The sequence below is a fragment of the Panthera pardus genome, unplaced genomic scaffold, assembly GCF_024362965.1.
Source record: "Panthera pardus isolate Hobbes unplaced genomic scaffold, ASM2436296v1 HiC_scaffold_22, whole genome shotgun sequence".
Taxonomy (NCBI): Eukaryota; Metazoa; Chordata; class Mammalia; order Carnivora; family Felidae; genus Panthera; species Panthera pardus.
The window spans coordinates 42421527-42445075 of record NW_026526788.1 but is presented as its reverse complement, the minus strand read 5'-3'; the positions used below and the strand labels follow the sequence as shown (position 1 = coordinate 42445075).

Genomic DNA, 23549 nt, shown 5'->3' with positions numbered 1-23549 from the left:
TTACACATGTAATGTTAAAAAGGCCCTGGGGTTAGGTACATCCAAACTTTTTCAAATCAAGGCATAGAGAGAAAATAATAGTTTTAAGATATGCTGGAGAGTCAGGCTTGTCTTGAGTGAGGTTTCTCTCTTTACCACCCATCTCCTAACGAGCTCTAGGGGATCTAGATGTCCCAAACCCACACAGCCACTCTAAAACCTGGAGGGATCAATAAACTATAACTATTTATGACAAACCAGGGTGCCCACTTCTTGGGAAGTTCTGTGCTAAATGAGTCAAGTTAGCAACCCCCAAGAATATGGTGCATTTCTCTCTCCTCCCTGAGAATCACCAGTGTGGATGATCCACAAATCACTACTCCCTCCAAATACACTGTATAAAAGGGATCTGTGGTCATATGTTTTGGGAAATGGCTACATATTCTTTTACCACATTTTGCAAAATCATAGTACTGTATTTATATATTTAAGGCGCTGTGGAGCAAACTATTTTTTAAAAAACTTTAATTTATTCATTTCCTACTCATTTGATCAGAGAATCGCTTTTCTATGCCTATTAATATCCAGGAATATTGTTTTTGGAAAACGATATCTTTTCTGAAAGATGACTAATCAGCCTCAGTTTGATCATTCCCAGGGACACAGATTACTACTTCCATCCAGGTAATTCATTCCATTTGGGACAGTCTGATTAATAATCCCGTTTCAAGCTAAAATTTGCCATCTTTTACCTTAAAATAAAGAATTTTGCCTTTAGAGTTAGAGATCACATCTATCCATTCCTACAAATGACCTAGAAACAAACTCATAGTAGTTCTCTGAAAATGCCACATTACTCACACATGGTTTTACAAATGCTATTTTTTCCATCTGAACACTCATCTTTCTCCTATAGAAACCACTCCTCTGCAATCTCTATAGTCAATAGTACCAGTTCAATAGTAACTTCCTTTTACACACAACTCCCTAGACAAAAACCAGTTGCTACATGCTTCTGGAATCCTATATAAATCACTTTCTTAAAGCAACCATCATCCTTGTACTGCACAAATACTATTATAACAAATACAAATATTATAACTGCCTACATACCTGTCTCTCCCACAGACTCAACATCTAGGAAGTTTTTACTAACTAAACTTTGTGTGGGATGGAGGAGGCACAGGAACCTTCTACCTAACCAATAACTAACTGCAATGACTCCAAATAAGCTCATGTACTGCATAATGGTTTTTACCATCCCCAAAACAATGCTCTAAGAAGCCATTACCAATCCACAGCTATCACCTCTCACACTCTCTCCAAATTCATCCCCCAGCTTGAGAATTTAGCACAGAATTCAACATAGGTTCTCGATGAATATTTATTAAATGAATGAATAAATCTTATCAGAAGTATAAGCAATGGTTCACATTTTAGTTAGGCTTCTAAATTTTCATAAGATGGCCTTAACTTTACCTTCTTTTAAACGAACCATCAAAGATGAGGGAAGCATAATCTTACCAACCATGACTGTCTTTACATCATATTCTTGCCTGACAATAATAACTCTCCAATGTCCATTCCTTATCAAAAGCCTAGCTATAAGAAACAACAGCCAAAATAATGCCTGGAAAGATACATACTCCATGCATTCTTCTAGATCTTCTAAATTTTATCCTTGCATTTAATCATACCAACAGAAGAATCTTTGGTTAAACTTCATTATTTCATGACCCACTGAAGAACTCCCTTTTCTCACTTGGTCTAGACTTATTTGCAGCTTACAATGAAGAACATAAGTAAGAAAGGGACTTAAGGAATTTGTCAGTACTTTTATTTGGGAAGCTGTCTGAGACCTGTCCTCTATATCACAAGGTACTTCCCTTATAAGAACTCATGCAAAGCAACTTCTTTCAGGTTTGTGTCTCACGAAAGCAAGTCAATTCAGGAGAAATGCATCCTTTATCTTATGTATACTGTAAATCTTGCAATGGATAAAGTTATGTTCTTTGCTTTTGCTGCCTTCTTTTTTTAAATTTTTTAATGTTTATTTATTTTGAGAGAGAGAGACAAGAGTGTGAGCAGGGGAGGGGCAGAGAGACAGGGAGATACAGAATCAGAAGCAGGCCCCAGGCTCTGAGCCATCAGCATAGAGCCCAACGTGGTGCTCAAACCAACGAGGGAGATCATGACCTGAGCTGAAGTCAGATGCTCAACTGACTGAGCCACCCAGGTGCTCCAGCTTTTGCTGCTTCTTAAAGCCAAATTTTTTTTGTTCAAGAACTATATGGGGCCATACATTTTCCTTCCATAGTTTCTTCATCCAATTTTACTATCTGTATTGTAAATGCACCCCAAAATGATCTCAAATCCCTAGTGGAATGAGATGGGAAAGTGAAAAGAGAAAAAATAATAACTACCATCACTGGGTGTCTACCGTAAACCATATACTGCTCAAAGCACTTTTGTGCCTAATTCTTGAACACTGAGAGAAAGGTATTATCAACTGTTTTACAGATGATAAACTGGAGTGGAGAAGGTTTAAATAAATTACCTAAACTCACAAAGCTAATTTGTGTCAGGCCAGAGTTTGATCCCAGGTTTGACTGACTACAAAAGCCATATTATATATAAACTCTGATCAAATTAAAGATTATACTATGCTTCAAAAAGAAAAAGAATTTTAGCACTGTACAGTATCTTCCTCTGCTTCTAACAGTACTTGAGGAATTTTTAAGTTTTAATTTATTATGTAAGCAAAAGTAACAAATCACTTGGCACTAACTTTAAACATTATTTTTAAAATAATTAACTTAAAATTTTCAACATTTAATCATTCCCAAATGAGAAATAGAAAATAACATCAAACAAAGTCCAAATAGCAGACATTAAGTAAAATATTTTTATATACAGTAAAGCTAATGAAAGAATTAAGACATATTATTCCAATTAGTACCACATATAACTTGAAATATTTTTTGGTGCCTCTAAAAACCAGATTAAAAAATAGTTTTTGGGGCAGGGGGAAATTATGATTCAAAATTAATCAAAAGATAGGAAATGTAATCTAAATTAGACTCACCTGCTCAAGTCACTTTTTCCATGGTGATGATAGTGGTCAGGATGGCTGAGATGATAATGCTCCTGTCCACTCCACCTCTGGGGTGGCCTTTTCCAAAATCCTTCCTGAGACTGCCGAACATTTCTGTCTGACCGGTCAAAACGGTTCATATTGTCACACTCCACTAGATAGATTCAAAAGCAAAACACTATAAACATGTACACATTCTGTAAAAGTTAACTACTTACGACTTGATAATTAAATGCTGCTGAGAATATAAAAATGATATTCTAAAAATACCAGCCATTTATATTATCTAATCACAAAATCAAGATTTCCAGAAGAAAAATAACCAGTTCTTTTGATGAAAACTTTATAGTATTCAAATTGAAGTGCATTATAAAACTTTCGTATCACAGGCAGTTAAGTAACAGTGTTTTCAAACAAGCATATTATCCTTGTTATCAACATTATACATTTTAAACACCAGTAATCAGTTTTAAGAGGTTTTTCATCATTATCACTGGCTGGTTCTGACTTCAGAATGAAAATGGTCAGACAAAGTAAATTTCTAGTAGAGAATTCATTCTCAAAAATGAATGCCACAATTAACTTTCACTGGTTTCAAGAAGCACAAATTAAGATTTTATCACAAATGAATAGTATTTTTTTAAATTAGCTCACAATTTTAGAAAGTAAGACACTTCAATCTGCCTACAGTAGAGATTGTTCAAAAAGTCTAAAATGCCACTGAAAACAAAGCCAGCACTTTGCAGCAACAAATAGCACACTCCCTGAAATCCAGATGCCAAAAAACACGAAAAGAATCTCCTTGAAATACCCCAAGCTTCTCCTTCACTTACCCAAAACACTTTTTCCTCACATATCTGAGCACTCACTAGAAGAGTTACTTTGTACAAGGGAGACATTGTGTCGCCGGCTGCCTACTCAGACATAGTTGCATACAAGGCACTGACAAACAGGCCTTCCTTCCTGCTCAACTCCCAGCCCTCCCTGTGGGAAGCAAGCCCAGTTTGCCCTGTGACTCCATCTTCGCTCAGTGGTTACATAGCTACTGAGTTAGGACTGTTACTAAAAATACAACTGAACACTAACCCAAGCCAGGCGATGGAAGGCTGCAAATTATTACATGAGAAAGTTCAAATCCTGAATGCTCAGAATTACTTCATAAAGAAGCTGTAGAAATCAATGGAATCCTCAATTTTAAAAAACTCATTCTTTAAATGATTATTTTCACTTAACTCAAACTTGAATTTGAAATATGGAAAGTGTTTCATTACAGTATACCAGATAAGAACAAACTTTCCCACTCCAAAATAAGTAGTTAAAATAAAGTATAGATGTTCAATTCTCATACACACTAAATTTACTGTTAACATATTTCTTCTAAATGCATAATAATTTTGTACAACTTTTTAAAAGACTTTGAAATTTTGTTTATAATGGTTAGAAAAATCAATTTGGGGGAAAAACTACATATTTTATAGTTTAAAAAAATTTTAAGAAAAAATTTGTGAAAGAAGCCTTACATTTGAAATTATTTCAAACAATTTCTTGTCATTTTATTGATATAAATTACAATCTACTTTTTTAAGTTCAATTATAGAAAACTTGACAATTAGATAAATAAAGGCATTGGCGACCATTATAATTAAAATATCAGGAGTAGAAAATGAGATCAGAAAGGAAAAATTAATTTAAAAATAATCCTAAAAAGGCTCAAAACTGATTTTAGTTCACATTTGTATTATACTCTGAGACTCAGTTAAGCTCATCAAGAATTTCTACATGGCATTAAAATGTTACTTTAGTTGCAGCAATTCTATATAGCTGAGGGATAATCTGTATCTATTTTTAAATGCCCTGAATTCATACTTAATTCAGGCAGATAAAATTCCACTTACTCCCCAAACAAGAAATTCTGTCATAATAAGAACCTGATATGTAATTAGGATATCATCAACAGTGTGCACACACAGTAACAAGAAGCAAAGGAACGAAGCAAACAGGTGAGGAGATGGTGTTAAATACTGTGGGAAATTAAAATGCATAAAATTGATATGCCGTTTTTGTGTCTACTAAAGAGGTTCTTGGTTCAACACACAGACTACAAATGAAAGAACCTTTATTGAATGAAACAAGAACTCAACACAGGCACAATGGCAAATAAACACTGGAAACAAATATTTGCCACAACCATAAAAGAGTATTGGTAGAAACTGAGACAGAAGGGCCTAAATTCTCAGATAAATGACTGCTCCAAGACTCTAAGATCCTGCTTATACAGCTGCCCCCTGAACAATGTGTTAGAGGTGCAGGACCCCCTGCACAGTCAAAAATCCATGCATAACTTTTGATTCCCCAAAAACTAAACTACTAATAGCCTACGGTGCATCAGAAGCCTTACCAATAGCACAGTCAATTAACACGTATTTTGTACATTATATGTATTATATACTGTATTCTTACAATACAGTAAGCTAGAAAAAATAAAATGTAAATAAGAAAATCTTAGAAAAAATACATTTACAGTACTGCACTGTATCGAAAAAAGAAAGTTATTAAGAAAATCATAAGGAAGATAAACACATTTGTAGTACTGTACTATTTTTATTGAAAAAAACCACATATAAATGAGCCTGTGCATTTCAAACCTGTGTTGTTCAAGGGTCAACTGTACTCCCATCTGAGGCACTCGTCAAACATACGTTTATATACTTTAAAATGTTACTAAGAAGATAATGTGAAATAATATTAGTGATGGTTTCTTAGAGAAGATTAGAGATTCTGACAGAATGAAAGAAATAATATAGCAAAGGAAATGGAAAGCAAACAAAATTATAAGATGGAGATAAATCAAAACCACCTCCATAGCCAATGAGGGAACAGGACCCAAAGAAAGAAAATAAATCTCTCTGAACATGAAATACCATAGGGTATGATGAGGTAAACCGAAAGGTATCCAACTTTGAAAAATTTTAATCCAGTATGGCAATCACAACTATCCTACACACCAGATTTCACCGTAACTCTGAATTGAGGTCTAGAAAATAAAAAAAGGCCTTGTGAAAGGGGGTTTCCAGCTCCAGAAGTAAAAGGCAGAAGATTTTAGTTCTTTTACTGTGAGTAGGAGACAGATAACATCAGGACCTTTACCCTTTGGAGAGGGAAAGAGGATCTAGTATAGATAGCTAAATGAAACATATGGGACGTGGGGATGCCTAGCTCAACTACTCATCATACTCATTTCTTCTGATTTTATAAAAGGAACAAAATATAACACCAAAAGCAACCTAGATTATTTCTCTGATTACTTAAAGTCATAATGGATGACACAAATAGTATTTGTACCTGTAACAACTGGCTATGAAGATGGCAGGAAGAAATTACACATTACAAAAGCTAGAAAGAATGTGCTTTGCAGGAGGTTTTACAATCTGATCAGAAAAGCTCTGAATCTGAAAGAAGAAAAGCTCATGTAAAAAAAAAAAAAATCACGAACCTTGTTATTACTAAACACAATTACTACTGAAAAAGAAAGATAAATCTCCAGAAGAAAATATGGTAATTGGAAAGTGATCAAGGACAATACTCTAGAACTCATATGACTATATCTTTTAGGAAATATAACATGGAATAAGTGCAATTTAATAGGCACCGTAACTCGGTGGAGTGGGGTTCAGGAAGTAATTAGAAAGGCATCTTTTTCAACAGAGAAAAGTTTAAAAACAGAAGCACACGGAACAAGATATACACTATGGGAATGTCACAAACCTGAGGGTTTATACTATAACTGTGCCAAATGCTAGGCTTTAATCTGTAGACAATGTGTGACCATCAGATGTTCCAGAGCGAAATAATAAAGCAACACGATTGTGTTTTTGATACAACCTGAATGGTTAATTTAAAAAACTCTTTAGGGGGCGCCTGGGTGGCTCGGTCGGTTGGGCATCCGACTTCGGCTCACGTCATGATCTCACAGTTTGTGAGTTCAAGCCCCGTGTCAGGCTCTGTGCTGACAGCTCAGAGCTTGGAGCCTGCTTCGGATTCTGTGTCTCCCCCTCTCTCTGCCCCCTCCCCTGCTCACACTCTATGTCTCTCTGTCTCTCAATAATAAATAAATGTTAAAAATTTAAAAAAAAAAAAGAAAAGAAACACTTTTGAACAAAAAAAAGCACGTCTCAAATACTCAGTGGTCTGCCAAAAGAAAGTCAGATCCAAATTGTTTCCTTAAGAGATTCCTTGATGAAGGTAAAATAAAAATGCAAAACAATTAAAACAATTCTTTTAGATCCTTCCTAACTGCAACTGAAACCTAAAGTCCTTTCTCATTTTATTCCTCTTCTCTCATTCTATGCTCTTCCTCTGACCCATCTCTCCCTTGACCTGCTTCCCTACCCTGAAGCTGGCCAGAAACCTCAAAGGCTCAACACCTCTTAAAGTTTAAATCTCCTTCAGAAGAGGGAAAATCCCATAAGGCTGATTTTAAACCAGGTCAGGTCTCTAAGCTGAAAGTCATGGCTGGATGTTTTCTAAGGTCTAAAAAAGATTGGGAGAAATTTGCAGAGGAATTTAGAAAAGTTTTAGAATTGATAATCTAGGGCTCCTAGATCTATCACCCACTAGTTCATACATTAAAGGGAACCCCAGTTGCAAAAATAGAATGGAAAAGGCACAGCGTGAAAAATCTGAAAGTCACATGATTTAAGAACCCATGACTGTGTAGAAAACAGTTTTCATTGACTCTCTTAGGATCTGAAAATTAAACTGACAAGACAGATTAATGGAAGGAAAGCATACAAATGTATTTAATATAATATGTGACACGGCAGGCTTCAGAAGGAAAGACAGACCCAAAGAAACAGGTCTGTGTTGATGTAGAGTGGACAGTCATGGAGGAATATGACAGTTAAAGAGTATGAGGAAACTGTAGTAAACTGGGGGAAACTTGGGCAAGTCCTATTTGTTAGGATTCTTCTTGGCATCCCTAGAATTAAGAATGGTGCCTTTTCTCTGGTACAGGGGAACACCTCTCACATGAAGGTTTTATGACCTGTTTCAGGGAAGGAGGATGAGGGGCAGAAATGGGGAGAGGGACTTCCCTGCCTCTGCCATTTACTCAAACTCCTTGGGCTTAAAATGTTCAGTATGCCAAGGTGCCATATTTTGGGGTACTGTGTAACTGAACTCCATCAAGTACACAGAAAACCAGAAGAGGTTACAAGAGTCCTTGCAGAGGCTGTCAACAAAGTCTTCTCTGTGAACACAGATTGGGCTCTGATTCAATTCTGTAAGGAAATAAAGGATAAATCCACTGCCGACTTCAAGAATAGACTAACACCTTTAGATAGCATTTGGAGATAGTTTATGAAAGAGATATAACCCAGTCTCTCTTCTTACTTTCTGTGAAAAAAAGGCAGAAATAGGATAAGTATAGCCTCATTGCCAGGCATCTAATGCTTAGAAAGAGCCCTGGAAAAAAGCAGAATAAGACTCGGAATAAAATTATGTCCTTCATATATAACAACTAGATGCTTCCACCACAGCCAACTAAACACTAGAGGAAGAAGTCTCTTAGTACACTTATAGATACTATTAACAGCAGGGCATTGGAAAAACAAGTATCCTGCATCACCTAAGAAATAAAAGAGGAAAAATAAAATGGGTGATTAATCAAAGTGTTCTGAAGGGAAAATCAAGTACTCAATTTCCAGTTTTACCCTTGAACTCAAAAGATAATTTTCTCTAAATATTAAAAGAAAATCTTGCAGATGTTTTATTGCTACAGGCACTACAATATCAACCTTAAACCCTACTATTGTTATATCATCTCCCCCTCAATGTCACCAAAAAACTCAGGTGTGGATATTTCCAATACCTCTCAGGTCCCAAATCCTAGCCCATAACTATCCAAGAAACACTGGACCAACAAGCATTCTTCCTCCTCTGTGTTATCACATATGACACCTAATAGGTCATGATTTACTACACAAGTGTAATTGCCAGATAAATATTTTCCTCATGGCCTCTTCCTTGAAATCCCAGAAGATCCCTTATTCATAATACAGTAATAGCAAGCTTGTGTCCAAAATCAAACCCAAAGTAAAGATCTCAACAAGGTCTCAATTTTTTTTTTTTTGGTAAAAATTCCACTGATATTGGCAGAATTAGCGATGCTGAACTCACCAGGCTTCAGAGTGACCCATTCAAACATGCAAATTCATACACCCAAATCTCCATAACAGCCACAAAACCCAGAAGCTAAAGGTAATAAAAATCAATAGTCAAAAGTATATTAGAAGACTCCTTTATACCTTATACCAGTCCTTATAACATTCCTATCCTCTTCCCAATCAAAAAAACTCAGGTGGGTGGGTATAGTCATCCAGGAACTCAGAACTATATAGAGAACAGTCATTCCTTAATACCTAGGAGTACCAAATGGAATACTATTTTATGTTTAGTGCCTTTGAAGTCTACATATTTTAGACCTATATTCTGTTTCTTCAGTGTTCCGTTAGCTCAAAACAGTCAATACCTGTTTGCCATCTCCTAGAAAATCTACAATATGAGATGTTATATACCTCAGAAGTTCCCTCCTACTTTTCACAAGTCCCCAACCCAAGACCTCAAAGACTTTAAATTTCCCTGTGATTCTAATTTTACCTAATATGAAGATAAGTTTGTTGTCCTCTAAAGATGAAGGAGGCTCTAAGACTGATTCCTTTAGCTCAGAGAGGATATAAAGTTTTCAAAGAAAAGTTGTTAAAATTCTGTCAAAAAATGCATTATCTAGGATGTGATTTACTCCAAGGAAGTATGTCACTCACTCCTCACAACAAGCCTTTAAAATGTCACATGAAATCTCCTGGATCATTGTCTCAGTTCTCCCCCATAATTTTCAATGGTTTGTCAAGACCCTAAGAGATATTACATGCACATTTCTGCTTGGCCTGTTGTCCTTCTGCCATGTGCCACGAGAGCAACCTGCTCCAGGTAATCCTGGTCTTGAAGAAACAAGGAGTAGACGCGAACTCAGTCCCACAGTCTGAGCTGTCCCAGCTAATCCATGAATAAGGAAAACAAATGTTTATTTTGAAAGTCACCAAAATTCTGAGATTGTTACACAGCATCCTGGGAGCATGGGCGGGGGGGGGGAGGAGTCTGAACAATGTGACAACTGTGAGCTCCTAGTGCCCTCAATAGCACCATATCCCTGCACTTTTCCAGCATCACATATAAAAAGGACTTCACCACCGTGTTTGGTTCATCTCTGGCCTCTGGGAGGCCTGAGAGACTATGCAAATGTTGACTGACAGGGAATCCACAGATCTTCTGGAGCCATTCCTCCATCCAGAAGGAGTATTCCCATTTCAACCCTTGCCCCAGGAGCTTTCTTAGGCTCATCTCTGATTCTAGATCAGACCTTAAGATAGAAAATCCTAAGATATTAAGTCAGTGGGAGCAAGAGTACCCAGGCCTCTCTTGCATATGGATTGTCTAAATCCCCACATTAGCAGTTGGGATCCAGAGAGGAAGAGTGTGGATTTGAGAGTAAAAAAGGTGGAATGATTCATCTGGAAGGTCACCATTTGCCCACAATTAATCTTTCTAAAATTTTCAGAATTGATGTTTTAAAAACATTTACCAACTTAATGAGTTTTACCGCTATTTCACAAGGCAAATGATATCTGTTTCTCTAAATGTATTTCTTCTTAAAATTAAAATGAAACTAAAGGGAAAAAAGCTAGATATGTACACAAGGAAAAAAAGGACAAATCCTATCTACCACTTAGTTCATGGTATATACATACAATTTTATTGGATCATACAGAATTATATCTAAGATGTACAAAATCAGGTTTCAAAGAATAAAATAAATTTGCAAATTAATCAATCTATTTAACATCACTTAAGAATGATTCTCAGTCTGAAAAGTCTTCCTCCATTGGGATTAGGAAGTCCGTATATAACAAATATTAAATTGGCCAAAGTCAAGCAGCTCAACTACATATGCCTCTGGAAGTTGAATATTGTTCCTACTTACCATTTTCAAGAGGTGCATCCTCAGGCAGGTCCACATCAAGCATAAGGTCATCATCCTCAAGGTCACATGATTCAAGATTATTCAGAATATCCTGTGAATAAAAGCAATAAAAAAATGCTATAACCTAGCTCAAAAAATGTATGTCATCATTAGTTTGGGAAACAACACTTTCTGATAGTCTGAATTTACTCAGTGTTTGTGTTGTAAAAATAAATTTTTTAAATAAAATCTAATAAAAAAGATTTAACTGGTTTACTTGTGAAGCTATTTGTAATATCCTTCTCTTACTCTTCCTCCCACCAATAATTTTTTTAATTTATTTTTTAAAACTTACACAATGCTCACTATCTGCAAGATATTGTTCAAGATACACTGAGAACTAAAAGCAAATGGAATAATTGTTACTAAAAAAGTAGAAACAAACAAGATACTTTACAAATATTAATTAATTTATTTAATCTTCAAAATAACCTTATGATTTAGTGACTAGTACAATTACAGGAAATAAATACACAAAGCCAAAATAGGATGCAAACACAGAAGGTCTATTTCCTGAGTCTGTGCTTTTACCAATTTCCCTGATAACATGAATAATCAAAGATGGTAAAGAATCTTCCAAATGTCATTCATATTTGGTGTGCAAGGTTATGTTTTATTATATCTAGGAATTGGACTACTGATGTAAAATAATGAAAGCCTTTAACAACATGATCATTCCGTTTCCTTTCTTGTGCCAAACCCACCTACTACTACCTTTGGCACCACTATCTCCTCAGTTTGCCTTAATTTGTTCGTTTTCTATAAAAGACTCATAGGACTGGACCAGTCAAATTGGTATAAGCAACCACTCCTGGGTTCTATGTGCAACCTTGCTAGCTATCACCTATCCTGAGAAAAGTAATGTTTTGCTTTCAAGGACTCTTATTCTGAAGTCTAGTTTAGGAAATAAAGTTTAAAGTTAGGAACTCAGTTTGACCTGTAACCCACTAGCAGATCCTTCCAATCCAAGAATTGATTCAATACTGTAAGAACTTTTGTTAGTATAAATAAATAAAAATTAAAAATCTACAGAATTTTAAATAACTTAGAGATTATGGACTTGAAAAGCTCTTATAGAATGGGGATGTATATTTTATTACAGATGATATAAACAAAATTAGCATTTGTTCCCTATGTCACATATTCCTTCCAAATCTTTCCAATTTTGTGTTGTTGGCCTTTCTTCCAAGATACACTGAGAACTAAAAGCAAATGGAATAATTGTTACTAAAAAAGTAGAAACAAACAAACAAACAAACAAACAAACAAAACCACCTCTGGATAATTTATTTAACCTTGACAGAAAAAGGGATATTTCACAGAACCTATTTCCATCATGAACTAACTGCTGTCCTTAGTATTTAAGTCTTCTTAAAAGTCAAAAAATAAAAACTAAAAATAAATAAATAAATAAATAAATAAACAAATACATAAATAAAAATTAAAATGTTGGACATGGAAAGAAACTGACAAAGGCCATAATAGTCAATTCACAAAATAGAAAATAAACAGCCAATAAATATAATGTAGGAAAGAATGCTAATACCAATGGTGATTTACCACAATTGAAAAGAATCTAGTACTCATTAATACTCCAGATGGGATTCGATTCATAAACTTTCTGGAAGCAATTTGTCAAAATTTAGCTAAAACCTTTTTTAAAAAATGTTTATTTATTTATTTTGAGAGAGATTGTGTGAAAGGGGGTAGGGTGGAGAGAGAGGGAGAGAGAAGATCTAAAACGGGCTCTATGCTGACAGCAGAGAGATCGATGTGGGACCTCTAACCTACGAACTGTGAGATCATAACCTGAGCCGAAGTCAGACGGTTCACCGACTGGGCCACCCAGGTGTCCCTAGCTAAAACCTTTTTTAAAAAGGCAAATTTTTCCTTTCTAAGAATTTATCACCCAGCAATAGACAAATGCAGAAAATGTATGTGTAAGTATGGCTATTGCAGCATTATTCAGAAAGGCAAAAAAAAAGAGAAACGTCCAAGAATGGAAAAATAGCTAAACACAAAGTATGATACAGTTATACAACAGAATATTATGTTTTCTTCCAAAAGAATAATGAAAAGGGGAGTCTGGGTGGCTCAGTCGGTTAAGCATCTGACTTCAGCTCAGGTCATGATCTCATGGTCCATGGGTTTGAGCCCAGCGTCACGCTCTGTGCTGACAGCCCAGTGTCAGGAGCTGCTTTGGATTCTGTGTCTCCCTCTCTCTCTGCCCTCCCCCCCACTCACGCTCAGTCTCTCTCTCTCTTTCTGTCAAAAATAAACATTAAAAATAATAATAATAATGTAAATGTATTTATAGACATGAAAAGATGTCAATTGGGGAAAAAACAGACTGTGTTGTTTCCAATCTTTTGCTCTTACAAATAATATTTCAATGAATCCTTATAAAACAAAAGTAATAAACTAAAATGAATGAGTCTAACGGTGTATCAAGTTGATAGTATTACACTCAGAGAGAAACTATTTCAAGTGAGGAAAAGTTCTCCAACTATTTTCAGTAATTATATTATGGTTGGTAGTAGTGGTGTTATTATTCTGAGATGATTATAAATACATGGATATAAATGAAAATAGCTATATTGGTGTTTGTTGAAAAGTGGATTCTCAGTCAGTTAAGCATCCAACTCTTGATTTCAACTCAGGTCATGATCTCTTGGTTTGTGAGTTGGGAGTCCCACACTGGACACCGCAATGTCAGTGCTTAGGATTCTCCCTCCCTCTCTTTTTGTCCCACCCTTGCTTGCTCTCTCTCTCTCTCCCAAGATATATAAATAAACTTAAAAAGATAAAAAAGAAAAAACATGGAAATTTAATAAAAACTCTATGTTGTGTTCCTAAATGTAAGTGCAAAGTATTGGTGTAAACACAAAATGTTTTTCATCTTAAATGAAAAAATACATTTTTTCCACTGAAAAGGCCTAGATGTTAACTAAAAAAAAACCTAGGTCTCTACAACAGCATGTACAGAATTATCCATTTTATGGGGAAAAACCCACTGTATAGTATGCAAAGAAAAAAGTTGAAAGGAAACCAAAACATTGGTTATGGAGTTTTTCTTTTCTTTCTGTTTCTCTTTGTTAGAGTACCTGTAATTTCTCATTTTCTGCAATAAGTATTGACTTATGTAATTTTACTAAAAAAAAATCACATCCTCTATAAAAACTTTTGGCTGTTTGTATATGTACGAGTATATGTGAAACAAAATGAGGTGGGGTGCCTTCAGCCAGATCTGGTAATGAAGGACACAGCAGCGATTCAAAGGCAATAGAACCTCATTTTCTAAGTCCAGAGCAGACCTTGCTGAGACACATCAATCAGCAAAAGCATCACTGCCACCACCGACCACTGCCAAAAAGGTGTTCAACGTTCTAACTAAACCCTACATTTGTTTTGTGGGGTTGTCTGTAGGTTTCATTTTATAATGAAAGGTTTAAAAAATTAGTCTTAAAGAGTAAGAATGAGCCTGCTCTAATGAATATAAAAGTGATGGAACAATTATGATATCACTCTGAGAAGGTACTAAGAAAACCCAATGGAAAGGAAGCGGAATCAGTTATCAATAATTACAGGGAGGAAGAGAGGGAGGAAAAGCCATCCATATTTATGCCCCAAAGTTAACACTCACCAATAAAAAATTGCATATAATGTTTCACAAATTTATCTATTCACATGTGAGTATCTATTCCTATGTGAATGGGGTGGGGGGAAGAAGATTACATATGTGTAATGTGACTCCATCTATAATGCTAAAAAATACATTTAAACTTCAGGATGGTAATAAGCCAAAACACTGTTATCCTTTTCCATTATGTGAGATAATATGTAGTTACTTATGCTTTATATTTTTTATTTTTCTGTAGTAAGCTTTTATATAATATGCATAACTTCATGTTGGAAAATGTCTACTTCTCGGCATTAGCAGAGAAGTTCAAACCACAGAAACCTAGCCTGAGTGTGGGAACCCATTAATCTGGCCCATTCCCTAACCATAATAAAAACCAGAGCTGTCTGCCCCTCTTACCTTCACTCAAACTATTCCAGACCACTTTGGGTGCGGGCCCTGCTCTCCCCAGAAAGTCTCATTATGTGAGTAATAAATCTTTTCACACCCTCTTAGTGCACATGTGGCCTCATCAGTCTTGACATCTAAACAAATGTTGGAGGAGGGAAATTGACCCTGCCCCTCCACATAGCAAATATAAGACACACTCTCAATAATTCAATACATATAAAAACAATATATGCAAGGCACAACTCCAGGCACATGATATACCCATGCTAAACTACACTATGATATCACTGCTCAGTATCTATTTTGTATAGCCAAGGGACCAGCAGGGGCCTTGAATTGAAACTAACCCTCCCATGAGTGCATGCCCTAGAAAACAGCCCCAGTGTCAAAAGCAAATATAAGTTCTTGATATGACTTCCCCAATAGCCCTCATGAGCAACAATCACCCCACCTCCCAGGGCCTTTTCTTTGGGCACCTCTTAGATAGCCCATCGCAGGGCTTACCAAAATTCTGGTTTGAATTGACCAATCCTGCCTTAGCTTAAGAATCCCAAAGCATTCTAGCCATTGAACTTAATAAAGTCACACACCCCAGGTCCTGTGACTCTCCCGGTCTGCACTTGTATGGCCCTTTCAGACATGCCGAGTACTTCTCCAGAACTTGTTAATAATAAACTTCTCTATTTCAATTTCCCTTGTGGTCTTTAATTGAACTGGGGTTCACCATCCAACACCCCAGGGCTCTACATATAAAATGTCAATTTAACAAAGTCACAACAGCCCTCCAAGGCTACTTGTTTTCCCTCAAACAGACAGTTCCTTTACACGTGGTAATGGCTCAAGTACCTTGAAAGCACAATGGATGGATATCTAAGACTTGGCATGTCAGAGACAACCTAAAACAAAGTCAAGTCACAAAAATCCAAAGAACAAACAAATATGGCCCCTAGAACATGAAAGAGAATATCTTCTGCATAAACAGTATGCTAAGAGCACAGAAGCAAAAAAGCATAATCTATCCTAGGTGTTAGCAAATTTGTTTTTAAGACAAAAAGTAGGGGCGCCTGAGTGGCTCAGTCAGTTGAGCAGTCAACTTTGGCTCAGGTCATGATCTCACAGCTCATGGGTTCGAGCCCCACATTGGGCTCTATGCTGACAGCTCAGAGCCTGGAGGCTGCTTTGGATTCTGTGTCTCCATTTCTCTTTGCCCCTCCCAACTTATGCTCTGTCTCCATCTGTCTGTCTCTCTCTCTTTCTCAATAACAAATAAACATTAAAAAAAAAAAAAGACAAAAAGTAAACACCTTAGATTTTGCAGACCCACAGACAAAATTGGTATATTATGTAGGTACTTAGATAACTAAAGTGTGACCACCTGAAATGTAAAAAACATTCTTATTTTGCAGGCTCTGAAAAACAAGGTAGTTGGTCAAATGTAGTTAACATGACACAGTTTACTGACATGCTCAATGTAAATAACTGTAAGTAGTTTGCTAATACTTGTTATGGACTGAATGTATGTACTTTCCCAAAATTCTTATGTTGAAGCCCTAACTCACAATATGAAGGTATTTGGAGGTAGGGCCTTCAGGAGGTAATTAGGTTTAGACAGAGTCAGGATGGTAGGAACCCCCACAATGGGATAAGTGTCATTAAAAGAAGAGAAAGAGACCAGAGCATACACACTCTCTCTCCCTGCCATGTTGAGGATATAGTAAGGTGGCTGTCTGCATGCCAGGATGAGGGTCTTCACCAGGGAATGAATTTCCTAACACCATGATCTTGAACTTCTAGCCTCCAAAAATGTGAAATTTATTTAAGCCACTCAGTCTACTGTATTTTGTTATAGTAGTCTTAGGTGACTAAGACAACACGCAAACACAGAGTATAAAGGGAAAATACAGAGAAGATCTATATCATGAACCACTATTTAGGCTATATTAAGGAGCTTGGACTTTATGTCAATGACTGATAAGTCTTCTCAAGTGGTAAATTGAGATCTGCACTAAAGAATATTATTCTTGCTGCTGTGTACAAAATGGACTTAAGTAGGAAAGAAAAACCAGTTTTTGGCACAAAACCAGACACTCAGATCAATGTAACAGAATAGAGAACCCAGAAATGGACCCACAAACGTATGGTCAACTAATCTTTGATAAAGCAAGAAAAAATATCCAATGGAATAAAGACAGTCTCTTCAGCAAATGGTGCTGGGAAAACTGGACAGTGACATGCAGAAGAATGAACCTGGACCACTTTCTTACACCATACACAAAAATAAACTCCAAATGGATCAAAGACCTAAATGTAAGACAGGGAGCCATCAAAATCCTTGGAGGAGAAAGCAGACAAAAACCTCTTTGATCTTGGCTGCAGCAACTTCTTACTCAACATGTCTCTGGAGGCAAGGGAAACAAAAGCAAAAAAGAACTATTGGGATCTCATCAAAATAAAAAGCTTCAGCACAGCAAGGAAACAATCAGCGAAACTAAAAGGCAACCAACGGAATGGGAGAAGATATGTGCAAATGACTTACCAAAGGGTTAGTATCCAAAATCTATAAAGAATTTATCAAACGCAACACCCAAAAAACCAAATAATCCAGTAAAGAAATGGGCAAAAGACATGAATAGACACTTCTCCAAAGAAGACATCGAGATGGCCAACCGGCACATGAAAAAATGCTCCACATCACTCATCATCAAGGAAATACAAATCAAAACCGCAATGAGATACCACCTCACATCTGTCAGAGTGGTTAACATTAACAACTTAGGCAACAACAGATGTTGGCAAGGATGCAGAGAAAGAGGTTCACTTTTGCACTGCTGGTGGGAATGCAAACTGGTGCAGTCACTCTGGAAAACAGTATGGAGGTTCCTCAAAAAATTAAAAATAGAACTACCCTATGACCCAGCAATTGCACTACTAAGTATCTATCCAAGGGATACAGGTGTACTGTTTTGAAGGGGCACATACACTCCAATGTTTACAGCAGCACTATCAACAATAGCCAAAGTATGGAAAGAGCCCAAATGTCCATTGATAGATGAATGGATAAAGAAAATGTGATATGTATATATACAATGGAGTATTACTCAGCAATCAAAAGAATGAAATCTTGCCATTTGCAACTATGTGGATAAAACTGGAGGGTATTATGCTAAGCAAAATTAGTCAGAGAAAGACAAATATCATATGACTACACTCATATGAGAAATTTAAGATACAAAACAGATGAACACAAGGGAAGGGAAGCAAAAATAATATAAAAACAAGGACGGAGACAAAACGTAAGAGACTCTTAAATACAGAGAACAAACAGAGAGTTGCTGGAGGGGGGATGGGCTAAATGGGTAAGGGGCACTAAGAAGACATTGTTCAGTAAATGACAATATATGAGTGTGGAGTGGGGTAAAGAGATTTGAGGTGAAGGAGTCACCACCACACAGATGACAAATGAAGGATGCTGAATAAGGAGTTTGACAAAAGAGATAGTACAGAGTCAAAGACTGGATTCTAACAGCAAACTCAGACAATTTTCCCCTATTCATCTTTATAAGAGGACTATGTTTCTCAGAATTATATCGAAGATATTATTAAGACTTTTCAGTAAGGATCTCAGCAAAGAGAGGAAGAAAAAAACTTAAATCTATTGCAATTTTCTTCACCAGCTTAGAAATCTGTCATTCTGCACAGGTTAGGAACTACATTATTATACAAAGAAAGAAAACCATGTAACATGGAGACTAGTTAATGTGGGAAAGAGGTTTTGTTCCCATGTTTGTTATGCCAGGCTCCTCTAACTGGCAAGCCTGTACTTATTTAGAGCCAACATCCACATATACCTATTTTACTTGGGAGATCATCTAGTACAACTATAAGCTGGGAGTATGACAATGAGAACCTGAATCTGTATACTCTGGCTCCTAGAGGCTTCCCACAAGCCTCATTGGAATTAAAACTCTGAGTACATATTAGCAAAATCATCATACAATTTCCTTGGCTCTGAGAATACTTTTCCATTCAAATAGAGCAAGCTATGAGACGGTGGGCCAGTTCTTCTTTCCATGAGTTCCTCCTTCACTAAGAAATTAATGAAAGCCTCCAAGTTTTTGACAAATGAATAGCACCATTACTGTCTATTGTAAATATAATGCAGTAAAATTAATTTTTTCTTATTGTATATAGTTTATGAATTTTAAAACACATATAAACACCAATACAACCAGGACACAGAACAGTGTCTTCACATGAAAATCTCCCGTCCAATCACAGTTACACCCTCCTCCTACCCATAACACCTGACAAACAATGATCTGTTCTCCAACACTACAGATTTGTCTTTCAAGAATGTCATATAAATGGAATCACACCGTATGTAACCTTTTCAAAGTTTATTTATTTTTGAGAGAGAGACAGAGCACAAGCAGGGGAGGAGCAGAGAGAGAGAGAGGGAGACACAGAATCTGAAGCAAGCCCCAGGCTCCGAGCTGTCAGCACAGAGCCCAACGCGAAGCTTGAACCCACAATCTATGAGATCATGACCTGAGCTGAAGCTGGACGCTTAACCAACAGAGCCACCCAGGAGCCTCCATATGTAACCCTTTCAGACCGGCTTCTTTTACTCAACAAAATGCCTTCAAGATTCACCTAAGCTATGAATATATCAATAATTCATTACTTTTTATGGCTGAGTAGTTATCCATTGCATGGATGTACCAGTTTGCGTATCCATTTACTCATTGAAGGACATTTTTTTTTCCAGTTTTTAGCTATTATGAATAAAACTATTATGAACATTCATGTATAGGTTTTAGTATGAATATAAACTTTCCTCTCTCTAGGGTAAATAGGCAAGAGTAGGATTGCTGGGTGGACATAGTAAGTACATGATTGACTTCTTAAGAAACTTCTAAACCATGTCCCAGAGTTGCTCTAAGGTTCTGCATTCCAGTTATCAATGAGGCTGGCCTTTCCAATATGCCCCTCCCCAGCTTGACTACATATCTTAAGACAGCAGATCTTTTTCCCATTTTAGGACCTTGGTCCCTGTTTCCAAGGAGCTTAGTGGAGACCTTATTCACAAAAAATTGTGTTTCTTTGTTCTAACCTGTCTGGGGTTACCTGAATGTCTGACACAAAGTGCTTGTCTTTGTTTTGCTTAACTTGGAATTCACACAGGGTAGAAAAACAATGGGCATTTCTCAAAACTACTGTAAGGCAAACAATCCATAATCACCCTGGAGCAAAATATGACTGTTGATACATATAATTGAATACTGAAAGACTGAGAGGAAGACTGGTGAGAGTGTGTCCTTGGGAAATTAGACAATCCAAAGGTGCCAAGAATAATGGGGAATTTAGAAAGCTCCAAAATAGCCCAGGGCAGGATACATTCTCAGTAAAGACCTAAGAGGACCCAAAACTTTCAACTCCAGCTGATCTCTAGGCTTGAAAAAGTAGTAAGTGAAGGTTAAGGCAGAGTTATAAAAGGTCAGCCTAAGCACTGAAGAAGTACCCCAACAAAGAACCAGAGTGCAAAGATGAAAGAAAAGGAGGTGTTTTTTTTTTAATTTTGACTTTGAGATTTTTATTTTCCTGCTTTGAATTATTTTTTTTCTGCCTCCCTTCCTCCTCCTGTTCTGTCTTACTCTCCTCCTCTCCTCCTTTTCTCTTTCTTTCCTTTTTTTGTTTCTGGCATTCAAGGAAATGTCTGCATAAAACACTAAATAAACACAGATTAAAGTAACACAAACTTCTTAGATCAAGCATGACAAGAGAGGTTTTACAAAAATAGTTTAGAAAAGTTACTTAAAAAGCAAACAAAGCGAGTAGCAAAACAAACCCTAAAGAAGGTGAAGAATATGATTTCCAGTGTTGTCACATTAAAATATTCAAAATGCCCAGTTTTCAACAAAAACTTGGAGTCATGCAAAAAAATATCATCCATAGAAAAAAAATGAACAGAAATGATCCCTGAAGAAGCCCAAGGACTGATTGAACTTTGTCTATTGACAGACTTAAAAAAAAAAGTCTTCAATATGATCAAAGAACTCAAGAAAACCATAGGCAAAGTATATCTAACCAAGAGAACATCAGTGAAGAGACAAAAAACAACAATTCTGGAGTTAAAGTGTAACTTAAATGAAAAATTCACTAAAACTCCTGGGTATATATCCACAATAAGTAAAAGCAGGAACTCAAAGAGATATGTATACATCCACATCAACTGCCGTATTATTCCCGACAGTCATGAGATGGAAGAATCCAAATGTCCATCAAAAAACGAATGGATAAATGTGGTATATACATAATATAATGGAATATTATTCTTCTTTAAAAAGAAGGAGAGCTTATCACATACAACAACACAGATGAACCTTGAGGACACTATGCTAAGTGAAATAGGCCAGTCACAAAATGATAAATATTGCATGGTTCCACATATATGAAGTAATTAGAATAGTTAAATTCACAGACACAGTAAGTAAAATGGTGGTTACCAGGGACTGGAGGGGAGAAGGGAAAGGAGAGCTTGTTGTTCAACGGATACAGTTTCAATTGTGCAAGATAAAAGAGTTCTAGAGATCTGTTGCACAACAATATGAATGTAGTTAATGCTACTGAACTGTACTTTAAAATAGCTGAGGGGCACCTGGGTGGCTCAGTTGGTTAAGCAGCCGACTTCGGCTCAGGTCAAGATCTCGCGGTCCGTGAGTTCGAGCCCCGCGTCGGGCTCTGTGCTGACAGCTCAGAGCCTGGAGCCTGTTTTAGATTCTGTGACTCCCTCTCTCTGACCCTTCCCTGTTCATGCTTTGTCTCTCTCTGTCTCAAAAATAAATAAACGTTAAAAAATAATAATAATAAAAAATAAATAAAATAAAATAAAATAGCTGAAATGATCAATTTTATGTAATTTTTTTACCACAATTAAAAATTAAGAAAGTAGAATTAACTGACAACTGTTAAGAATGAAGAGATTATACAATTGTAAACTTACATTTTTTGCATACCTACTTGATGCCAGGTATTGTGGTAATCATTTCAAATAAATTATTTCATTTAGTCCTCATGAAAAAAAAAGAACAAAAAATCACTAGACAGTTTCAATAGCAGATTTGAGCAGGGAGACAAAAAAATCAACAAAACTGAAGTTCTGTCCATTGCAATTATTCAGGCTAAGTAAAAGAAAGAAAAAAAAATGAATACAAATAAAAGGATTGAGAGATTTCTGAAGATACATACAGTCAGGCATTCCAACATACGCATGGTAAGAACTTCAGAAGAAGAAAATGAAAAACAGGCAGAAAACATATCTGAAAAAATAATGGCCAAAAACTTCTCAAATTTAAAAAAAGACAAGAATTTACACTCTGAGGAAGCAAATTGAATTACAAAAAGAATAAAAGCAGATAGCACACCAAGGCACATTATATTCAATTTGTCAAAAGACAAAGACAAAGTTAAAATCTGTAAAGCACCTTGCATTATATGCAAGAAATCCACAGTAAAATTAAGTGTCAAGTTCTCACCACAAAGCACGGAGGGCAGAAGCCAATGGGATAACATTCTGAAAGTGCTGAAAGAAAACTCAAACAAGAATTCTCACCCAAGAAAACTATCCTTCAAAAATGAAGGAGAACTTCAGAGATTACAAAATAAAAACAAAAGGAGAAAACAAAACAAAGAAAATGAGTTTGTAACTAGTATAATTGCCTTACCAAAAAATGGTAAGGGGGTCATTCAGGCCCTATATAAATAAGAATTATAAATCCATGTTAACGGGTATACAATGTATTAAGATATAACCTGTGACAATAACATAAATAAAAAGGGAACAAAATTATATAGGAGCTGAGTTTTTATATACTATTGAAGCTAAATTTGTATCAATTCAAACTAGATTGTTATAAATTTAGGATTTTCATTATAATTCCTAGGTAACCAAAGAAATATTTTAGATACACACATTTCTGCATCCATGTGCATCAGGGAAGTTGGTCTGTAATTCTTTTTAGTGGGGTCTTTGTCTGGTTTTGGAATCAAGGTAATGCTGGACTTGTAGAGTGAGTTTGGAAGTCTTCCTTCCATTTCTATTTTTTGGAACAGCTTCAAAAGACTAAGTATTAACTCTTCTTTAAATGTTTGGTAGAATTCCCCTGGGAAGCCATCCAGCCCTGGACTCGTTTGTTGGGTGATTTTTAATTATTGATTCAATTTCTTTACTGGTTATGGGTCTGTCCAAATTTTCTATTTCATCCTGTTTCGGTTTTGGTAGTTCAATATGTTTCTAAAAATTTATCCATTTCTTCCAGATTGCCCAATCTGTTGGCATATAATTGCTCATAATTCTCTTATTGTTTGTA

The 23549-nt window shown here is 36.1% G+C and overlaps 1 protein-coding gene across 9 annotated transcripts in view; it reads right to left on the bottom strand.

Annotated features, from left to right (window-relative positions):
• Window positions 1–23549, bottom strand: part of CCSER2 (coiled-coil serine rich protein 2) — a 190853-nt gene that overhangs the window by 84737 nt on the left and 82567 nt on the right. For 7 of the 9 annotated variants that reach the window (XR_008424850.1, XM_053909655.1, XM_053909654.1 and 4 more), the window contains 2 exons: window positions 11112–11202; window positions 3065–3227 (listed from right to left, as the gene is read on the bottom strand). Coding sequence is in view for 8 of the 9 variants with exons in the window: in XM_053909655.1 (XP_053765630.1) it covers window positions 3065–3227; window positions 11112–11202 (254 nt within the window). In the remaining variant the exon portion in view is untranslated. Of the gene's footprint in view, window positions 1–3064; window positions 3228–3906; window positions 4040–8502; window positions 8700–11111; window positions 11203–23549 lie in introns of those variants that run through there. The other 2 variants (XM_019444801.2, XM_053909658.1) reach the window with 2 other exon arrangements.